Source organism: Gossypium hirsutum, chromosome A02 (genome assembly GCF_007990345.1).
Source record: "Gossypium hirsutum isolate 1008001.06 chromosome A02, Gossypium_hirsutum_v2.1, whole genome shotgun sequence".
NCBI lineage: Eukaryota > Viridiplantae > Streptophyta > Magnoliopsida > Malvales > Malvaceae > Gossypium > Gossypium hirsutum.
In genome coordinates this window covers 88,136-107,520 of record NC_053425.1, presented here as the reverse complement: position 1 = coordinate 107,520, position 19,385 = coordinate 88,136, and the positions used below count along the sequence as shown (strand labels likewise).

General features: G+C 35.8%; 6 protein-coding genes across 7 annotated transcripts; 4 read left to right on the top strand and 2 right to left on the bottom strand.

Moving 5' to 3' along the window:
• Positions 1-389: 389 nt before the first annotated feature.
• LOC107935990 (pentatricopeptide repeat-containing protein At2g37230) lies at positions 390-3,093 on the bottom strand. The gene has a single exon (XM_016868628.2). It carries the CDS (start codon positions 2,915-2,917, stop codon positions 698-700), a length of 2,220 nt encoding a protein of 739 aa, XP_016724117.2. The 5' UTR covers positions 2,918-3,093; the 3' UTR covers positions 390-697.
• Positions 3,094-5,782: 2,689 nt separating this feature from the next.
• Positions 5,783-9,540, top strand: LOC121213939 (protein PIN-LIKES 6). Of its 2 annotated transcripts, none has more exons than XM_041087354.1 (10): positions 5,783-6,237; positions 6,331-6,381; positions 7,602-7,630; positions 7,732-7,856; positions 7,985-8,106; positions 8,301-8,486; positions 8,586-8,686; positions 8,794-8,846; positions 8,925-9,119; positions 9,211-9,540. In XM_041087354.1, the coding sequence occupies exons 1-10, from the start codon at positions 6,025-6,027 to the stop codon at positions 9,330-9,332; spliced, it is 1,197 nt and encodes a 398-aa protein (XP_040943288.1). In that variant the 5' UTR covers positions 5,783-6,024; the 3' UTR covers positions 9,333-9,540. The 2 variants fall into 2 exon arrangements, with proteins under 2 accessions (XP_040943288.1, XP_040943279.1); XM_041087345.1 differs by having other exon boundaries at positions 7,985-8,118.
• A 634-nt stretch (positions 9,541-10,174) lies between these two features.
• LOC107935984 (uncharacterized) lies at positions 10,175-13,119 on the bottom strand. Its single transcript, XM_016868619.2, has 2 exons — positions 12,697-13,119; positions 10,175-12,098 (listed from the first exon to the last, which is right to left on the bottom strand). The coding sequence occupies exon 2, from the start codon at positions 12,059-12,061 to the stop codon at positions 10,478-10,480; it is 1,584 nt and encodes a 527-aa protein (XP_016724108.2). The 5' UTR covers positions 12,062-12,098; positions 12,697-13,119; the 3' UTR covers positions 10,175-10,477.
• Positions 13,120-13,960: 841 nt separating this feature from the next.
• LOC107935945 (histone acetyltransferase GCN5-like) lies at positions 13,961-14,611 on the top strand. The gene is made up of 3 exons (XM_041087338.1): positions 13,961-14,193; positions 14,266-14,311; positions 14,398-14,611. Exons 1-3 carry the CDS (start codon positions 13,970-13,972, stop codon positions 14,527-14,529), a joined length of 402 nt encoding a protein of 133 aa, XP_040943272.1. The 5' UTR covers positions 13,961-13,969; the 3' UTR covers positions 14,530-14,611.
• Positions 14,612-14,664: 53 nt separating this feature from the next.
• On the top strand, positions 14,665-15,756 carry LOC121216143 (uncharacterized). Its single transcript, XM_041091458.1, has 3 exons — positions 14,665-14,974; positions 15,045-15,169; positions 15,244-15,756. The coding sequence occupies exons 1-3, from the start codon at positions 14,665-14,667 to the stop codon at positions 15,754-15,756; spliced, it is 948 nt and encodes a 315-aa protein (XP_040947392.1).
• Positions 15,757-16,541: 785 nt separating this feature from the next.
• LOC107935944 (neurofilament medium polypeptide) lies at positions 16,542-19,336 on the top strand. Its single transcript, XM_016868571.2, has 6 exons — positions 16,542-16,873; positions 17,040-17,189; positions 17,275-17,391; positions 17,686-17,874; positions 18,157-18,321; positions 18,446-19,336. The coding sequence occupies exons 1-6, from the start codon at positions 16,661-16,663 to the stop codon at positions 19,040-19,042; spliced, it is 1,431 nt and encodes a 476-aa protein (XP_016724060.2). The 5' UTR covers positions 16,542-16,660; the 3' UTR covers positions 19,043-19,336.
• The last annotated feature ends 49 nt before the right edge of the window (positions 19,337-19,385 follow it).

Genomic DNA, 19,385 nt, shown 5'->3' with positions numbered 1-19,385 from the left:
TCTATTATTAAAAGTTGACATTTTTGAAAAAATAATTAAACAATTATATATAATGTATCACATATTCCTCGTTCTAACATTCTAACGTAAATAAATCAATTTTTAACAATAAAAATAAATATTTTTTTTTATTATAAAAACATCAATATACTTATCTATAGAAATATCAAACAAAACCAACAATATTTGAAATGTTTAATGTGTGCACAGTGTACTCCACATGCCTGATTACGTTTTACTTGAAAAAAATCAAAACATCCATACAACCTTCAAAACTTGAAGGATTCCTAAGCTTTGAACATAAAAATCAGGGCATAGAGATTCCAAACGATCAAGAAATCATGAATAATCTGGTAGATAAAGAATTTCCAAATACCAAAAGGAGCAAATAGAAAACAGATGCTCTAGATTATTAAAAAAACTGCTACATAATTCTCAAACAAGACAGATGTTGGAGCAAATGCATATTTCATGCTCACAGTTCCGTACTATCTTTCTCCTTTTCTCCTTAAAATTGAATTGCTTAAAGTTTGAACCACAAGACGCAAAGATTCTATGTGACCCTGAAAAATCCAGGGTAGTGAAAGTATCGAACTGCAAATCAGGCTATGAGCTTTCTGCAAATGAAACTCAAGATCGTCGTATTCCCACAATAGAATTATCTAAAGCTTTTTTTTTTCCCTAATCAAAAGGTAATTTAGCTAGCAACAGTTGTTTGTTTCTTCCCTTTCTTGTTTCCACTAGCTGCTGCCCCTCCTTTAATCATTCTAGAGAGTATATCGGCTTGCTTTGTGTTCCCTTCCTGGTTAAGGCTCTTGATTAAATCCTCAAGGCTACTCCAGTTAGTGATCCCTCCTTTCTCCATTATTTTACACAATATTGAATACGCATTGAGAGTTTTTCCGGCAGTTAAGAGAGCATCCAACACCTTCTCGTAACTCGAAACATCTATGCTGCAGTCTCTCTCTAAACCAAAATCTAACAACTTGAGAGCAGCAATAGTCTTCCCTTTCTCAGAGAGAATAGATAGAAGGCTATCTAAATTGGTTGCACACCCATTTTGCATTAGTAGCTCGATTCGTCCAAGGGCTTCTTCAACATGACCTCTCATGAGGAGAGCTTCCAAGATCTTAGAAACCAAGTCCATATGCTCCTTCACTCCCTTCTCCACCATACTCTTCATAACTCTGCTGGCGGTTTGAATCCTTCCATCTTCAAACAAACTCTCCATTACCGACTTGAATATGCCAGAATCAGGAAGAAGCCCATCCTCGATCATACTGTCCAAAGCTGTTTTAGCATCAGCAGGCTCACCTTTCCTTAGGTAGCTTTCAATGAGCAATTTGTAAGCATCTGCATCTTTAGGCACCCCTCTCCTACCCATGATCTTTAGAATTTCAAAACCAAGACCAGGATTACCTTCTTTTGCATGCCCGCATATCAAATTATTAAATGCAGTAGGATCCAGAACACCCTTCTTCATCAATTGGCGGAAAAAGACTTCTGCTTTCCCTGTCTGACCATGGTGGCATAGATATTGAATCAATGGATTATATGCATTAGCTTCTATGTCTAATGAATTTTCAGGCCTCAGGACAATTTCCTTCTCAACAAGCTTATCCAGCAACTTGATTGCCCGATCAAACTCATTCGCCTTGCAAAAGTTCTCAATCAAGACACCATAGTGACCAGCCTCAGTTGGAATACTCAATCGAATCATTGCCTTGAGCACATCAGCAGCTGCATTCAAGTCGCCAGATTTGCACTGACTATTTAACAGCTTGATGAAAATAGAATTATCCTTTGGTGCAATATAACTCTCCACCATCTCCTTCAAAATAGTCTTAGCCTCAGTCGTCTTGCCCGCGTCACACAGCCCTGGTAATAAAGTCGAATATGTTGTTGCATTAGGCTTTATACCAGAGGACTTCATCTCTTCAAACAATCTCAACCCATCATCAACTTGTTCCACTGCAACATATCCCTTTATCATGGTAGTGTAGCTAATTACTGTAGGGGCTAAGTTCTTTGCCTTCATCTCTACAAACAACTTATCAGCTTCCTCCATTCTCTTGAACCGAGTATATCCATTAATCATTGTATTATAAGTCACAGCATCAGGTGAAATGCCCCGAGTCTTCATATCTTCATAAAACCGATTAGCAGTGTCGAGTCTCAGCGACAAAAAGAAGCCCCAAAGCATAATGTTATAGGTATGACGAGTAGGCTGTATCCCTTCACTCAACATCTTATTGAAATACCTTTTGGCCATCATATATCGACCACGTCGCAATATAACCTTAAAGAAAGTATCATAAGACTTAATGGTCCTATCCACACCCATCTCTTCCATTTTCTGGAATATCTTGACAGCTTCTTGAACTATACCAGCTTTACCATAACTATCAATCAGAACAACAAACAAATCCTCATCCCATTCAACGCCCTTTTTGGGCATGTCCAGAAGTATACATCTAGCATGATTAAGCTTAGAAGCTCGACCTAAAATCTGAATAATCTTCAAGTGGGCTTCACGGTCATGGTGTATCAATCCAGCCCGTTCAACCCACCGGAAGAACTGGAGGGCATGGTCGGAGTTCTTAGCACCATGGAGAACGTTATAAACTAAAGCATGGTCAAATTCAGGGACTAAAGCACGGATGGAGTTCTGTAAGCGGGTGGTCCAAGCCCGGTTCTCCATCATTCTACAAATGATATCCTCAACTTTCTCAGGGTTCCGAGCCTTACCTCGCGGGGTTCTGCGATTGTTGGGAACATGTTGTTCTTGCTGTTGAGGTGGCGCATTGTTTAAATCTTGGGTTGGATCTTGGGTTGTAGTGAAGAAATGAAGATGGATTGAGATTCTGGAGGGCTTCAGATTCAAATGGTAAGGCTTAGAAACAGAGAGGAAAGCCATTGAAATGTGAAGGGGAGAAGATTACAAATCAAAAACCCAGGACAGGACACGAAGCAGGGAAAAGAGCAAGGAAGAGAGAAACGTTGTTAGGGTTTAAGGGACTGAACTGAGAGCTATAGGTTGGGCTCATAATTGTAGATCACACGAAGCCCAAACTAAACAAATTCCCTTGCCTGGAGACATCAGATTCGGCTCACTGTCTTTGATCCATATATACATTGATCTATTTTCCTTTTCATAACTGGGCTAATTGTCTTTGATTTTTTTTAGTAAACTTCATTCATAGTCACTTAATTATTAGTAATTTTTATTTTTGTTATTCAATTATAAAAAACTATAAAATAATTACTTAATTATTTAAATTTTTTTTCTGGTCACCTACTATTAAATTACTAACAGGAAAATACTTGGAAGCTTTTAAAATTGGCATAATAGTAATTTTAATTCTCAATATTTATATATTGTGTCAATTTAGTCTTTATTTAAAAAAAATTAACGCTCAACATTTACTCTTTATATAACTTGTTCTATTTTGTAGCTTTTCTTCTTTTTTCTTTTGTGACACTGAGGGTTAATTTTAAAAGAATGGGAAAAGATAAAAAAAATCACTTTTGGGTGCTTTCATTTTTGACATATTTTCGATAAAATTTAACTACTAAATCTATTATTTAGCTTTTTTAGGTGAAAGGGTTACAAAAAAAAAACTATACAAAAATGATCAAATTACATTAAGTGTAAATAAAGGTTAAAATTTTCAGAATTAAGACTAAATTGACATCATATATAAATGTTGAGGGTTAAAGTTACTATTATATCAAGTTTAAAAGTTATAACGTCATCTTTATGTTAGCCATTTAATGGCTGGTGATAAAAAAAGACAAAATCAAATAGTTAAATGACTATTTTGTAACTTTTCATAATCGAACGATTAAAAAAGAAATCTATCAATAATTAGGTGACTATCATCATAGTTTACCATTTCTTTTTATAATAGGCTCAGTGTCATTTTTTCATAATTGGGCTCTCTGTCTTTGATCTGTATGTATACATTTTATATATTATGGCTGATATAATATATATATGCAAGATAAAACTAATGTTTTTATTCCATACTATGCATATAAGTTAAGGTATATGTATCAATTCATATTTCTTTATTAAAAAATCGTTAAAAAATTTATAATGTGTAAGTAATACTCTATATATATAGTTAGGGTTAGTAAAATCTGATTCGATTTTAAAAATTTGATAAAAAAAATTAAATTTTGAATTAAATAGTTTGAATTATTTGAGTTAATTGAATTATTTGGATCAACTCAAATAAAAAATTAAGTTTTTATGTTTAACTCGAATATGATTTATACAATTCGAATTATCTGAAACTTTGAATAAGAAAAGGCAAAACTACGCATTTTGATAAATGTTTTGATAAATATTTACCCATTAAATTAAAAGAAAACCATTATATTATTTATATAGTTAAATAATATTGTATTTTATTTATTTGTTAAATAATCAGTCCATATAAACACAACATTAAGTATAAATAACAGGATTCATTAACTCGACTTAACTCAAAATTTTTTGACTCGATTCAACTCGACTTGATCAAATACTCACCCATTTTCAATAATAATCTAATAAATCTTACTGATAAAATATAATCGTGCAAGCCTAGCTACTTGGCATACAAGACGTTATGCTAAGGTGCAGTGTTGATTGTTTATAGGAAAAGTTTGCTTTTACCTATGGCAAAACAGATGTGTGATTAATTTATAAGTCAATTTTATTCCTTCAAAACACGTATTTCATAATAATAATAATAATAATAATAATAATAATAATATAGTAGGTCCTTTTGTATTTGAATCAACTATCATTAATGCTTTGTTTTGATTTGTTATGTTGTTTTATCTTAAGTATTACTAATAAACATGGTTGTTGTATGTTTGTGTTATTCATTGACCCCAGGGTCTACAATAGCCATTAATTGTAGTATTGCGCAATGTGTTGATGGTGTTGCTGGACATTTGCGTGAAAGTATTATGGATATCTTTATGTTAAGAGTTAAATTTTATTTTATTTCTATTATTTAAAAAATAAAAAAATTAATCTATTTACGTTAGATTACAGAACAAATTGATCTTTTTCTATTAAAAGTATCATCCATGAATTAATTTATTTATTTTTTAATAGAGAGAATAAAATATAATTCTAGTATTAATACAAAGGTCTTCATGACACTTTTACGGCTTATTTCCAATGCAATTATTGATTGGAATATACTCTAATTATTAATTAAATTAACATAACATCATATCTAAGTTAGTACTTTTAATGTGATAAATGAAAAATCATCGAAGCGATTAACTACTTGAGATGGATGGATGGCAGGTTTGGAATAAATAAATTTTGCAGGAAAATACGGAGGAAACTTCGTTCCCTAGTTGTCGTTATCCATAAATATATACAAAATCTTGTTTGGATATTGAAGATAATGCATGTGATTGCGAGGCTCAGTACCACGTATCACACTGCATGCTGCTTCTACTTTAGAAGGTTTTAAGTTTTGGGGCTGAGCAACGTCCTGGAAATGCCATAAACACTAGTAACAAAAAGGCCTTATTCAACCACAACCTACTTGCTAGCACCTATGGCTTTATCTACATTTCTTGGGATTAATAATTGACATCATTTAACATTCTTCCTATGCTACCAAATAATTGAGAAAGAAAAAGGAGAAAAGTTAAGATGTTGTAAAGGGAAAAAACAAGGTCGACCCACCCATATGCCAACACTGACAAACAAATGAGGAAATTTCCTAAAAATATATATAGGAATTTGTTGAGACCGGCAAGGGGGACTATTTTCATAACTTAAACATTACTATATATAAAAAATATAACCCACAACAAATATCTCACTAAATAGAAAACGTATCTGAATTTTTTTTTTCTCTCGAATTTATTCTATTCTAATTCTTATGGATTGGATAAGTTTCATTGGATGTCAACTTCCTAGTTGTTTTATAACCTAGAAGTTAGAACTAAAATATACTATATACATATATAGATAACAAGCACTCAAAATAGAAAGAAAGAAAAACAATGGGAAGGTTTCTTCTGTCGTCGCTGAAGGAGGCAGCTGTTGTAGCGGCGGCGACCACCGCAGCAGCAGCTGGAGGACAATCATTGTTAGGAAGCATAAAGATAGCAGTTTTGCCAGTAGCAAAAGTATTCACTTTGTGTTTCCTGGGTTTCTTGATGGCTTCCAAGTATGTTAATATCTTTCCTGCAAATGGCAGAAAGCTTTTAAATGGGGTAAATTTTTTTTATTCTCAAAATATTGGGTGTTTTTTCGGCAAATGTATACTCACTGATCTAACATTGTTTCATCTATTACTTCATATGCAGTTAGTGTTTACACTTTTGCTGCCGTGTTTAATCTTTTCTCAACTCGGACAAGCTATTCCAGGGATTTAAATTGCGGTCGCGGTCGCGTTTTCGGTCGCGTCGCGTTTGTCGCGGTCGCGGACATAACGGACGCTATTGCAGTCACTGCGGGTATCGCGATCGTGATTTTTTTTCAAATTCGCACAACTTATTGTAAAACATAGTAATTATAATTATAATTATAAAAATTCACTTTTAATGATTTTAGAATGTTTTCTAGCACTTATAAATCTTTATTAATATGATATGAGAACACAACTTTATATATGAAGTCCATGTCATATTAAAAATTGTGTCCAGAAATTTATATATATATATTTAAATTTAATAAAGAAATTTTCAAATAATTATTTTAAGACAAATTTTAACAATGGATAGGTGGATAAAAGCACAATTTACATGCCTATTTTCTAGTGGTTAAAATGGACGGTGGCTGCCCCTAATTAATGAGTAAAACAAGAGTCAAAGAAGAAACAAAACAGAGCAGCATGCCAATTGCCAATAAAGCCACAAACATAAACAAAAACAGAAAAATTAAAAGAAAATGAAACGATTCTTTCTATTCCCTAACCCTAACCAGTAGCCTCCAAGGCTCCAAGCCTCCAACTCATCAGACTATCAACAAAAATGGCCGAATCTCTACTGCTGTTGAAACTTGAAAGTGTGAAAAACCAGGTAAAGGAATACTGGCTTAGAACTTAGAAGGGCTGAGAAAGAACTGGAAGAAACCTAGAAGTACTTCGAAGAGGAAATAGATGGGTTTGCTTTTCAGATTCAAGTCCTCGGCAGTTGGCTCGGCTCCTTGCTTTCATCTGCTGCTTGTTGTTTGCCCATATATAAGAAACAGAATTTCATATTTCTTTTTCTATTGGTTTTGAGTTTTGATTACTTTTTTTGTTTCTTTGACTTCTTTTTACTTTTTTTTAATTGAAAGCTCTCTGATTTTGTACTTTGCAGGTGGGGAATATATTCCCTTTTGTTTTTCACTGTTTCTGTCGATTTTTGTTTGAGGGGATGACTTTTTTTTAAGATTTACTGTAATGGAAAATAACGGGAATAGCGGCCCGTTATTGCCGCAATTGGCCGTTACCCGTTAAGTTGCGGCCGCGACCCACCGCTATTGGCGTGACTCCGCTTCACACCGCTATTTTCAGCAAAAGCGGTTTCGGACGGTGCCGCTACCGCTATATAACGGCCGCTATTCTGATATCGTCCCGCTATTTGAATCCCTGGCTATTACTCTACATAAAATGCTTCAATGGTATGATTTTCCATCGCCTTTTTTCTTTGTTAGTTTCATATATATACATATATATATTATATATAATCGAAAACCAATGCTATATTGCAATGCATTTGCAGGTGGTTTATTCCGGTGAATGTTTTCTTAGGCGCAGTCTCTGGCTCTATAATAGGTTATGTTGTTGTCACCTTAGTCAAACCTCCATATCCATACTTCAAGTTCTCAATCATACAGATTGCAATTGGTAAGCCCTCTACATCATGTGCAAAACTAATATGCATTATCTTATATTCTTATGCTCACTTGATTTATGATATATATATTATCCTTTTCTGTTGCAAATTTTGTATGAACTGGTGTCTTGGATTGCAGGAAACATTGGGAACGTACCACTTGTTCTGATTGCAGCTTTATGTAGAGATACATCCAATCCTTTTGGCGACACTGAAACATGTAGCACTCAGGGAACTGCATATATTTCATTTGGACAGTGGATATGTATGTATGTATGTATGTATGTATGTATGTATGTATGTATGTATGTATGTATGTATCTGTGCATGTGTGTGTGTGTGCATGCATGTATGTATGTATGTATGTATGTATGTATGTATGTATGTATGTATGTATGTATGCTATTAAGAAATAGACATTCTATGGAGGAGTTTTGACCTATAATTAATGGTAGGTTGGTGCAATCATTCTCTACACATATGTATTTCATATGTTAGCCCCTCCCCCGGAAGGTACTTTTGACAATGAAGATGGGAATGTTCCCCTTAAGATCCCTCAGAAGGATGGCTCTCCAGAGAATGTTCCATTGCTGGAGCAAGAGGCTTCATCAATGGATTCAGACAATTCAAACAAAGGAAAGGTGAAGATCATGTTTGGTTTTTTCATGCTTTGCTTCCAACGAACTTTTTTTTTGTGTGATTAAATATCTGTCTTATTTTGGTGTATATACTTGGTGCAGATCCTAGCTATGGTAATAGGTGCAGTGCCTGTTCTGAAGAAAATAATATTTACAAGAGATGCTCCACTTTATTTCTTTACTGACAGTTGTATAATTCTTGGGTATGTTTTGCTGAGGCTGATGAAAATAAGTTGCTTTTTTTTTTTCTATTAATGATGGTGTGTTGGTATTTGGTTCTATGATGAGTTAACGTGTTTGATTAAAACAGGAAAGCTATGATTCCATGCATCTTGTTGGCATTAGGAGGCAACCCTGTTGATGGTAAGTTAAAACATTTTTGTCGGTACATGTTTTGAGAAGGCCTACATACCAAACCAAAGCATGTTGCATGATTTACAGGACCAGGGCCTGGAAGTTCAAGAATTGGTGTCCGAACACTGGTGGCTATTATAATTGGGAGGTTAATCTTGGTGCCTCCTGCAGGGCTGGGCATTGTAACACTGGCTGATAAGCTTGGTTTCCTTCCTGCTGATGATAAAATGTTCAGATTTGTCTTACTCCTTCAGCATTCTATGCCAACATCTGTTCTTTCTGGTAAAATATCATTCCTCAGTCTAAACATGTTGTAAAACATCATTTCTTGTTGGTCCATGGAATATCAAAGGGAATTGTGTTGCAATTGCAGGTGCTGTTGCTAATTTAAGAGGATACGGAAAGGAGGCAGCAGCTTCGTTGTTCTGGGTTCATATATTTGCAGTTTTCTCCATGGCAGGATGGATTATTCTCTATCTCAACATACTCTTTTAAAACTAGCAATCACTAGTCCTTTTGGTAACTAACAGCCGGAGAGATCGAGTAGATTAGATGAATGGTTTGTCAGGCCCTGCAACCATGAATACTGCTGATAGTAATTTATTTTATCTCTTGATACCATTTCTGTATCAGCAGATTGTTACATATTCATGTTAATGTTCATACCATCAAAAATGGGAATGGATGGATGGACTTAAATTTAGTTTTTTATGAAGCCACAAATTTTAAAATTATTTAGTAATCAATTCCAAGGCCTCCACTCAGGAGGAGGGCTTACCAATGCAAGATTGGAGAAATGTTTTATATATGGCATCCGACCTGCTCCTTCAAATGCCAATAACATTTCCAGCAGGGGAATCAGGATAGAATGATCTTATAATAAGAAATTTTGGAAACATGGGAGAGTGTGATCAAGGAAAAATGTAAAAGGAAATAAAATGATGGACTTCGCTTTTGGTTAAAAAATAATATTAATTATGTTAAATAACAAATATTAAATCTATTTAAATTTGATTTTGTTTAATTCTTTTTAATAGTATCGGTTTTGTTTGATTCTTTCTAACAGTATGGACTAAATTAATTTGAGGAACTAATTTCTCAATTGCATTCACCGATTGCTTTTCCTTCCAACTTTTCGGAAGAACTTTTTTGAGTTTCTGTCTAGGGAAAGTCACTTCCCTTTCACCCTCTTACCAGAATTTGTTTGGTTTTGTTTGTATTTTATTAACCCCACCTGCCCTGCATCCTGATTTTCTTCTTTGCAGCACAGCCCCATTTAAATCCAATCATACATAATAACACAGTCAATAATATTAACAAGAAAAGCAACTCAGGCATTTGAGCACTCGTCAAGCAGTCATATCCATTCATTTAAAGGCAACTAGGTTTTCAGTTACTGATAATCAATCAATGTCCAGTCAATTGAAAGAAATCTTGGGCAAGCACAGCACAGTTGGGATAGCAAACTATAACCATGTCCAATTCGGCTCCCGAGGCCAGAAACTGACATAATAAACCAAAATAAATAATGAAACTAATATACCAATGCGATGGCAAGGATTGCACTCACAACAATCCACGGGTGAAATTAGAATATAAATACATAATTTGAGTCTGGACCACCAGATTACTGAAGCCTCTCAAAAGAGAGACCACCATCTCCTACCCCTGCTGCCCCTTTGGTTTAGTGATGATGCATTTGCAACCTGAATTTGATGCTGGCCCCATGACGGTATTGATCCTCTTCTTCCAATTAGTGGCTTGCCTAACCATAAGATAAGAACAACACCAATAATACCAGCAACGGGAGCAGCAGCACGGAAAAGCCAGTCTCTACCAATCTCCCTGGAAGAGCTATTGATGGTAGGATCCACATGTGGCACATCATGTGATTGATGTGGACCAAATTCAGAAGCTTCATCTGCATCAGCTTCATCAGAGTTCTCAGAGGAACTGTCCTCACTTGCATTTTGCTGCTGGCTTTCATGCATCCTCATCCTACTATTCATATTTTGTTTCCCTTGTTCATAATCTTTGTCATCAGTAGGAAGCTCATAGCGGCAAAGAGGGCATGAATTCCGTGCACTCAACCATGGCAAGATACAAGAAGGGTGATAGACATGAAGGCAAGGAAGCTGGTTTACTTCAGCGCCAACAGGCAAAACATCCTTGCAGATTGCACAGGCCAAACCATCAGATTTCTCATGTTCATCACTGACAATGACACGAGGTAGATTATTCACAAAAGATAAAGATGCAGGAGGTGCTCCTCTCCTAGAGCCATCAGTCTCAGCCAGATGGTCAAGCAGTTGTTCAAAGCCAGCTCTGGAGCGACGGAAATTAAAAGCAGGGAGATTGCTTTCATGAGGACTTGAAGTAAACAAATTTAGAAGTCCAGTTCTAGACATAGTATGCCCAACCACATATTCCTCAGCATCCGCTTCTTCCCATTCACCATCTTCATCCCCTTCATCATCTTCTTCTGGTTCATCCCAGTTCCATTGGTTCAGACCAGCATTCATTGGATCAATATCAGTGTCAGTGTCACTGTTAATATCACTCCTCTCAGCTTGAACAAATATTTCTGTATCCAGGAAACTGTGTCCATCCATAGAAGCATCAGAGTCCCCTCCATAAGTACTGAAAGATATCGCATCACTCTCACCCCGAAATAACCTGTATCGACTGAAACTAACATTTGATTCACTCTCACCATAAAAGGAATCCAGGTTATCAAAACCATCACTATCAGAATCAGAGATAACACGCCGCCATCTTCTAGAACTGCTAGGAGTTGTGCGTGAACTACTGCGTCGTAATGACCTTGCACTGGAACCACCATCCATAATTTGATCTTCGGAGCCAGAGACAGTGGATTGGTTCTGCCTCAACAGAGTAATCATATGCGAAAACTGTTGTGAGAAAAGATTTTCGATTGATTCAGAACTGCTCTGCCGATTCCTTCTTCTTCGAGCCTGTCGTCTTCTATTATAGACTTGAGGAGGTGTATCAAGGTCCTCAAGCAACAAAAATTTGCAGTCCCCACATAGACCAACGGTTTCAAGATCAGGCATTGCCTCATATTCAGGTGCAAGACTTCTTCGACATAGGGTACACAAAGCAGGCAGGCCAGAATGATCTCCGACCAAACCACCACCCTCCATGTGGCCGGGAGTGCCGGGCAAAGGGACATCTTGAGAATTTCTTTCCGAGTCTTCTTCCATCCGTCAAAGAAGAACAAATCATACAAGCAAAAAGAAACTGAAAAGAACAGAAAAAAGGTTAGCAAAAAAGACAGGCAAGTGCCATTGAAACCAGGCAAAAGAATACAATATCCCTCTCCATGCACTTAGTAACAGATAAATTAAGAAATTGAGCTCAAAAAGGAAAGAAATTTAAAAGGGACAGAGAAACCCTGATAATAAATTACAAAATTAGGGGAAAAAAATCTAAAGCAGGGAGCTTAGTAGGTGTAACAGGAAAGCATTAAAACGGGGGTGAAGTGTAGACAAGCGAGCACGAAGAAGCATTCAAAGCATCATTCTTTGACATAAGATAGAAAAGTGCATAGCGATGAATACTATGTATGCTTAACATAGAATGGGCATTGGGCACGTCGTTTTTTGGGTAATTATGGTATAATTGTAGTAATTACAAGCATAATAGACTAAGAAAGTTGCGAGCAATTGAATAATTAATAAAATTCAACAAACTTAAGAAACCCACCTTCTGGAATTGAACCACTAAAAAAATACAGAAATTATAGATGCGTACAATGAAAGAGATAGAGAATTAATAATGAAAATATAGAAAGAAAAGCGCAAATTAAAAGCTTTAAAGAATGAAATTAAATGATTACCGGATGAGATCTCCAGAAAGGGAAAACAACAAAGAGAGCGGGGGGACTGAATTAGGGAAAGGGTTAGCAAATGAAAAAACAAAGAGAGCGAGGAGAAAGGGTTAGGCGCTGTTTCGAAAGGGACCAAAGCAAGCAATGTGGGCAAATGAAGAAGAGTGAGTCGCGTCCTTTTTAGACGAGTTCGTTCGTTCCGCATCCAATTCTCAACGGCAGCGGTCAACCGTCAGCGCCTGACCCGCACCGCACCCCTTGTATTTTATAGTATCATATCAATGTCCAAATCTTCTTCAGCTTTTTTTTGCCTTTTATATTTTATTTCCCCCGGAATAATTATTATTATTTTACCTTATGTTGAAATTTCTTTAATTTTCTAGCTTTTATGAAGAAAATATTTTATTTTTTAATTGAATGTGTGTTTGATTTTTGAATTTTTGATTATTTTGTTTAAAGGTGTATAAAAATATGAAAAGATAAAAGTATCATAATAATATTAATTATAATTTAAAATTCTGATATTTTTATAATTGAGTTGTGATTTAATTAAAGGTGACACTAATTTAATGAAATATTTAAATATAAATATTAGATTAAATATAGATAAGAAGAGTTAAGAAATCTTTAAGTATTTTATTTAATTTTTAATTATATATTTTATAATCTTTAGCAATGTCAAAATACATCTTTAAAAAAAATCAAAATACCATAGCAAAATTTACTATGTACCCAACTTGTGAAGTATTTGATTTCTTTAATGTTTCTTTCTTACAGGGAAGAAGATGGCTTTAAGATATTTGATTTCTTCGTTTGTTTACATCGACAACATTTGATGCACAGCAATGGAATGTGATTGAGACAAAACTAGAACAGACATCCTTGTTCGGTGTACTGTAATTGTGTGCAATGTGTCCCATGGTTTCCTCCGTTTCTTTTCAATATTTTGACTTGGAAGTTGAGAAGAAATACAACTTAAAATAGAAAAAGGTCTGGACAGGCAAGCAGACGGGGAGGGGGTGTTTTTACTTTAACTGCATTTTCTTTTCCATGTCTGGAAGATTCACCAAATCTTTTGCATAAAAAGAAATACAGTCATAGCTTTATGTACCTCTTAATATATATTAGTAATGTGATTGGTGATCACAAACAAATCCCCTATAGATTGCCAGTGTTTGGAATGGCCAGCACAAGGTGAGTTTCTCTTTCTCATAGCAAAGATTCAAAATAAAAAGTGTGTTTGATTTTATATATGGGTGCATTTTACAGTAAAAAAACAGGAATGTCAAAGTGGAAACAAGGGAAGAGGAGGAGCTCACGTTTATCTGGTGTATTGGATGCTTGCAAGGCACAGCAATCACAGAAAATTGCTTTACATGAAAACATCACCAAGGGACCATATGATGATAAAGCAGCACCCTTCACTGGTTATACTCCAATACAAGATCAACCCTCAAGTATGCCAGAGAAACCTATACTAGAGCGTATTCTTGACATATTACAGAGGTTTGGTCAATTTATATATATATATATATATATGATATTCATATTTGAACCTTTTTATCTTTCTAATGTTAGGAGAGACACCTATGAAATATTTGCTGAACCTGTTGACCCTGAAAAGGTATGTAATTGGTAGTTTCCATATGCATTTGTATTTGATCTCTTTTTTCATATAACCCTGCTGATGGATACTACAACCATGACAAGGTTGAGGGTTACTATGAAATCATTAAAGAACCAATGGATTTTGGCACAATGAGAGCTAAACTTCATGAAGGAATGTATACAAGTCTTCAACAATTTGAGGTGGAAATTTATATTTATTTAAACTGTGAATGATACATGTTATTGGTTTTGCGACTGATTCTGTCTTTTGTGCAGCATGATGTATATTTAATTCCTCAAAATGCAATGCATTTTAATTCGCCAACAACTATCTACTTCAAACAGGTACTAGTATCAGCTAATACCACTATGTCTGAATTATGCTTACTATTAAATGAATGCCAAATTCCTGTTTCTTTACAGGCTCGAGCCATTTATGAACTAGCACAAAAGGCTTTCAGTTGTCTCAAAAATGACCCAAAGAACTTGGAGTCGGAATTTTCAGAGACAAAACGAAGAACTAACAGAAGGATCATGTATGAAGCTAAAGCTCCATCAAGTTCTAAGCTTACAACAAATTTAAGGAGCAATATTAAGACCAACTTATCATCGAAAAGTATGTCGTGTTTTCTTGGCAATTCTGGTGGTTTTGATTCAAGAGATTATGGAATACACTCTGGTAAGGAATAAATTTGGAATTTGGATTCGGTGGCATGATTCACTGATTTTAACAGATGGTTCTTTAACAGGTGCTATAAATTGTAAGAGAAATAGTTATGTTGTAGGAGATAAACGTTGCACATATGCACCCTGGACGTCTCTCTTAACTGAGAATGCTTCCATTGTTTCCACCGACCCGACACCATTAGGTCCTGTAAGTTATCATAGATACATATTAAACAACTAAACTGACAGGTCCCATGTGGAATGATGGCCTTGGTTTTGTAGGTTAATCAACAGGATATTGGTTACAAAGATAGCATGATGTTGTTTGTTAAAGACTTAGGACCAACAGCCCAAATGGTTGCCAAGCGGAAGTTGATGGGATGCTGGGTTGGTGCTTTGTTTCAGCAACCTGAATGTGAATATCCTAATGCATTTGGTTCAACCCAAAAAGGATTTCCTAGAGCAACTGTAAATATAAGCGATCATCTTCATAGTCATAGGGGTCCTACCAATTACAAAGGCCAAATGCGAGGTGATGATGATCCAGTGGACAGGTTAAATGAGAAACAGTTGGAATCTTGTCAACTAAAGCTCTCTATTGGTGGTGGGTTGGAAAGCAGATGTTATAGTAAGCAAGCAAAGGTGGAAACATCGTCAGCTCCTCCAACTCAAATTGAGGAAAATAGGTTGGATTTGAGGAGTAGAAAAGATGAGGTTGAAGCAAGGAAAGGGTTTATATTTGATTTGCCATTTCTAAAGAAGCGGCTTCATGAGATTAATTCACTGGGGAAATAATAATGAAATGCAAGTGATTCTGGCGCTGAGATCATGGGATGCATTATTATCTTAATTCTACTCATTTGGTGAGTCCATGGAAATAAATAAAGCCATCAGCCATCAACATGGGATTATATTAAATTTAAGATTGTTGTCTTTTTTTTTTTAATATAATATAACTTAATGGTGTAAGTTAAACTACAGTCTACAACTCATTAGGTTTTTCAAGAGAGTTGTTCCACCCCTTAATTTGCCCATCACAAACTCATCATCTATGAAAATTCTTTTAAACTTGTATAATTTTCAATAAAAGTAGTATAGAGACTTCTATTTTATTATAAAAATTAAATTGTATTTTGTCATTTCTATTTAAAAAATAAGTAAATTAGTCTCTGTACATTAAATTAAACAGAAAATTAGCGTGATTAATGGACACATGATGTACCAAGTATACAAAATGATGTATAGGAATTAATTTTTAATAATAAAAATATATATAATTTTTAATAATAGAAATATATACAGATTAATTTACTTATTTTTTAAGTCCGTAATTATAATTTTCCTATTGAAAAAGATACATATGTTATTCTTATAATCAATTGTGAAAGTTGGTAGTTTAAGCAGTTTTAATTATTTTATATTTATTGATATTGTAATTGTGATTATAATTAGAAATGCCACAACCATATTTATTAGTTTACATTAAGTATGTTTGTCTTTTCCATTTTGTTAAAAAAAAGAAGAAGAATAATTAATAAATATTTTGATTACATGTTATATTATAAATAAATAAATAAATATGGTTGGTTAAAAAAAGGAGGGAGGTTTGTTACGTGAAGGCCAATTTGCAGAAAAAAGAAGAAGAAAAGGAGGAGGAGGAGAAGGAGAGGAAGAAGAAAGAGTATAAGATTGTCGTGCCATGTTAATAAAGGAAAAACAGAGAAAAGGAGATGGCGTACAGGAGAAGGCAGGGACTGAGCAAATCCTCCACGTTCAAGGAAGAGATTCTCCACCATCCTCTTCCTCCCCCTTGGACTCCGATTCTCTCGCCGCTCCGGCCCTTCATGCTTCCTCTGCTGCTCGCGATATCGACTCCCCTGTTCTTTCTAATGTCGAGCCTACAAGATCTAAGGTTTGTCAGTTCTTTCTCATGATTCAACGCCAAATTATATCTATAAAGTTGTAAGTGATTAGGTATTTTAAAATTATTATAGGCATAATAGATAAGCGCTTCAAAGGAGATCGATTTTGCTGCGAGCCAATAAATGATTGAATTGTTATTTTTATTTGGATTGCAGGGCTTTAATGCCTACGAAGACTCAATAAATGATTCTAAAGGTTTCTGGGGTGTTCTTGCTCGGAAAGCCAAAGCTATTCTAGACGATGATAATGTATCGCAGGACACTGAAACTCGTGGTAGAGTGTTGGATACCTCAACAGCTTCCCAGGCGAGTCATTCTCTTGATCCATCGTTAAATTCAAGTGCTCCATTTTTCTTATGATTGAATTGATTATGTTCCTTGTCAATAGCAGAAGCAACAAGGAGCTGAGAGCTATAGACGAATGGACCATCCTGCAATAAGAAGGGGCTTGGATAGGCTCAACACTTCCCTTAATCAAATTGGTGACTCATTTGAAAAGACATTTGAGGTAAGATGCGAACCTCTTGGCAGTTGGCACTTTGGACTAGGCCTTGTTTCCTTTTTACTTTGTATGTAGCTCTTCTTGTGCTTTGTCAATCTCAATTGGTAGACAAATCATTGCTATTTTACATCCATCTGTCTGTCTATATATGTTCTGTAAGCTATGAATTGAAGATTCATCGATCATAGGAGTAAGTTTTCAACACTTACACCAGTTAACAGTCATTGGAACTTATTGCCAGGGTTTGTTAAAATGTAATTCATCGTATTCTTCAACGCAATTTCTTGTCTTTCTTTGCAGGAAGGTCGAACAATTGTGGAAAGCAAAACGCAAGATATCATCCATGAAACACGCAAGCTTCAAATCAGGCGAAAGGGGAACAGTCCCATGGCACATAATCAGTTCACTGGTTTCAATAGCACAGTGCAGCCACCAATGCAGCTCCAGAATCAAACCAACCATGATAACCAACTCAAGGCATCTCGAGACGTAAGGGGCAAAATTGTGTCACTGAATCATATAGTGAAAGCATTGAATTTGATTCTTTCAACCATTTCACAAATTTCTTGCCCTGCTTTACTGCATTGTGAACTTTGCAGCTTAAGAAACAATGATAAAGCAACCTCATTTAGGTTGTTTTCATGACAATTTTGGTTATTTCTAATCATGATAATTTTGTTTTCATGTATGGCATTGGGTGCCGTTGAACTCAACTATCCTGTCCTGTCCAGTTAAATGCATGATCTGGCTCTGTTTTACTTCCGCATGCAGGTTGCAATGGCCACAGCTGCTAAAGCAAAACTTCTTCTTCGGGAGCTGAAAACTGTTAAAGCAGATTTGGCTTTTGCAAAAGAACGATGTGCTCAACTGGAGGAGGAGAATAAACTCCTTCGGGAGAGTCGAGAGAAAGGGGATAATCCTGCAGACGATGACTTGGTACATACCATATACCTTTTTCTACTATTATGAGATCAATGTTGCTTTTTCTTAGATTTCTTGTGTTGGGCTACTGGTAGAAGCAATTCAAATGTTGAATGTTGGAAATGTGATAAAAAATCAGATTCGACTGCAACTGGAGACATTGTTGGCAGAAAAGGGACGATTGGCGCATGAGAATTCGATATATGCTAGAGAGAACCGGTTTCTAAGAGAAATAATAGAGTATCATCAACTGAGCATGCAGGATGTTGTGTACTTAGATGAGGGGGCTGAAGAAGTTGCGCCAGTTGGTTCTCCCATCAACTTCCCCCTCTCAAAAATGCTTTCCGGTGATTACACACCTGAGTTGGAGGTGTTGGACCCTTCTTCTTGTCCGAGTAAGCCTCGAATTCGCAGCCCCAGCCCCAGTCCAAGTCGGCCTCGAATTCGCAGCCCCAGCCCCAGTCTAAGTCGGCCTCGAATTCGCAGCCCGAGCCCAAGTCTAAGTCAGCCTCGAATTCGTAGCCCGAGCCCAAGTCTAAGTCAGCCTCGAATTCGCAGCCCCAGTCCAAGTCAGCCTCGAATTCGCAGCCCCAGCTCATGCCGCCAACAGCCAATGCTAACAAAGGAAATCTCACCTCACCTTAGCCAACCAGCAGAGGAAGCAAGATGCAAAGAAACTACTCCGCCTCATGTCTCCAACTCCAAAACTAATGTCCCACCTTCTTCCACCCACTGATGGACACTGCAACACCACCTCCTCCACTCTCTTCTCTTAGATTTAGTCTTTACCTTGGTATTTATATAGATGGTTTATATATCATTTTTACAGATTTTTTCCCTTTTTCTTTGACATGTAATTTGTTCATAGCCGTTTTTGCTTTTCTGGTCCATGATTAAATAAGAAATGCTTCTCCATCATTCGGATCATTCGAGTTTAAATTGTAATGGCTTTCTACGGATAAACCTTTTTACTTGCTTATGCAGATATTTAGAACACATGTAATGCTATGTAAAAAAATCATTTTTTTCACATCCAATGAGTGTGGCCATTCAGAAGCCAATCATTAGGAATTGAGTTT

Coding starts and splice junctions, on each gene's coding strand:
- LOC107935945 (XM_041087338.1), top strand. CDS start 13,970: ATGTCAAAGTGGAAACAAGGGAAGAGGAGGAGCTCACGTTTATCTGGT. Junction 14,194..14,265: donor ATTCTTGACATATTACAGAG/GTTTGGTCAATT, acceptor TTCTAATGTTAG/GAGAGACACCTATGAAATAT. Junction 14,312..14,397: donor AACCTGTTGACCCTGAAAAG/GTATGTAATTGG, acceptor AACCATGACAAG/GTTGAGGGTTACTATGAAAT.
- LOC121216143 (XM_041091458.1), top strand. CDS start 14,665: ATGTCTGAATTATGCTTACTATTAAATGAATGCCAAATTCCTGTTTCT. Junction 14,975..15,044: donor AGATTATGGAATACACTCTG/GTAAGGAATAAA, acceptor GTTCTTTAACAG/GTGCTATAAATTGTAAGAGA. Junction 15,170..15,243: donor ACCCGACACCATTAGGTCCT/GTAAGTTATCAT, acceptor TTGGTTTTGTAG/GTTAATCAACAGGATATTGG.
- LOC121213939 (XM_041087345.1), top strand. CDS start 6,025: ATGGGAAGGTTTCTTCTGTCGTCGCTGAAGGAGGCAGCTGTTGTAGCG. Junction 8,119..8,300: donor GACAGTGGATATGTATGTAT/GTATGTATGTAT, acceptor AATTAATGGTAG/GTTGGTGCAATCATTCTCTA. Junction 8,847..8,924: donor AGGAGGCAACCCTGTTGATG/GTAAGTTAAAAC, acceptor CATGATTTACAG/GACCAGGGCCTGGAAGTTCA.
- LOC107935990 (XM_016868628.2), bottom strand. CDS start 2,917: ATGGCTTTCCTCTCTGTTTCTAAGCCTTACCATTTGAATCTGAAGCCC.
- LOC107935984 (XM_016868619.2), bottom strand. CDS start 12,061: ATGGAAGAAGACTCGGAAAGAAATTCTCAAGATGTCCCTTTGCCCGGC.
- LOC107935944 (XM_016868571.2), top strand. CDS start 16,661: ATGTTAATAAAGGAAAAACAGAGAAAAGGAGATGGCGTACAGGAGAAG. Junction 17,190..17,274: donor ATACCTCAACAGCTTCCCAG/GCGAGTCATTCT, acceptor TGTCAATAGCAG/AAGCAACAAGGAGCTGAGAG. Junction 18,322..18,445: donor ATCCTGCAGACGATGACTTG/GTACATACCATA, acceptor ATAAAAAATCAG/ATTCGACTGCAACTGGAGAC.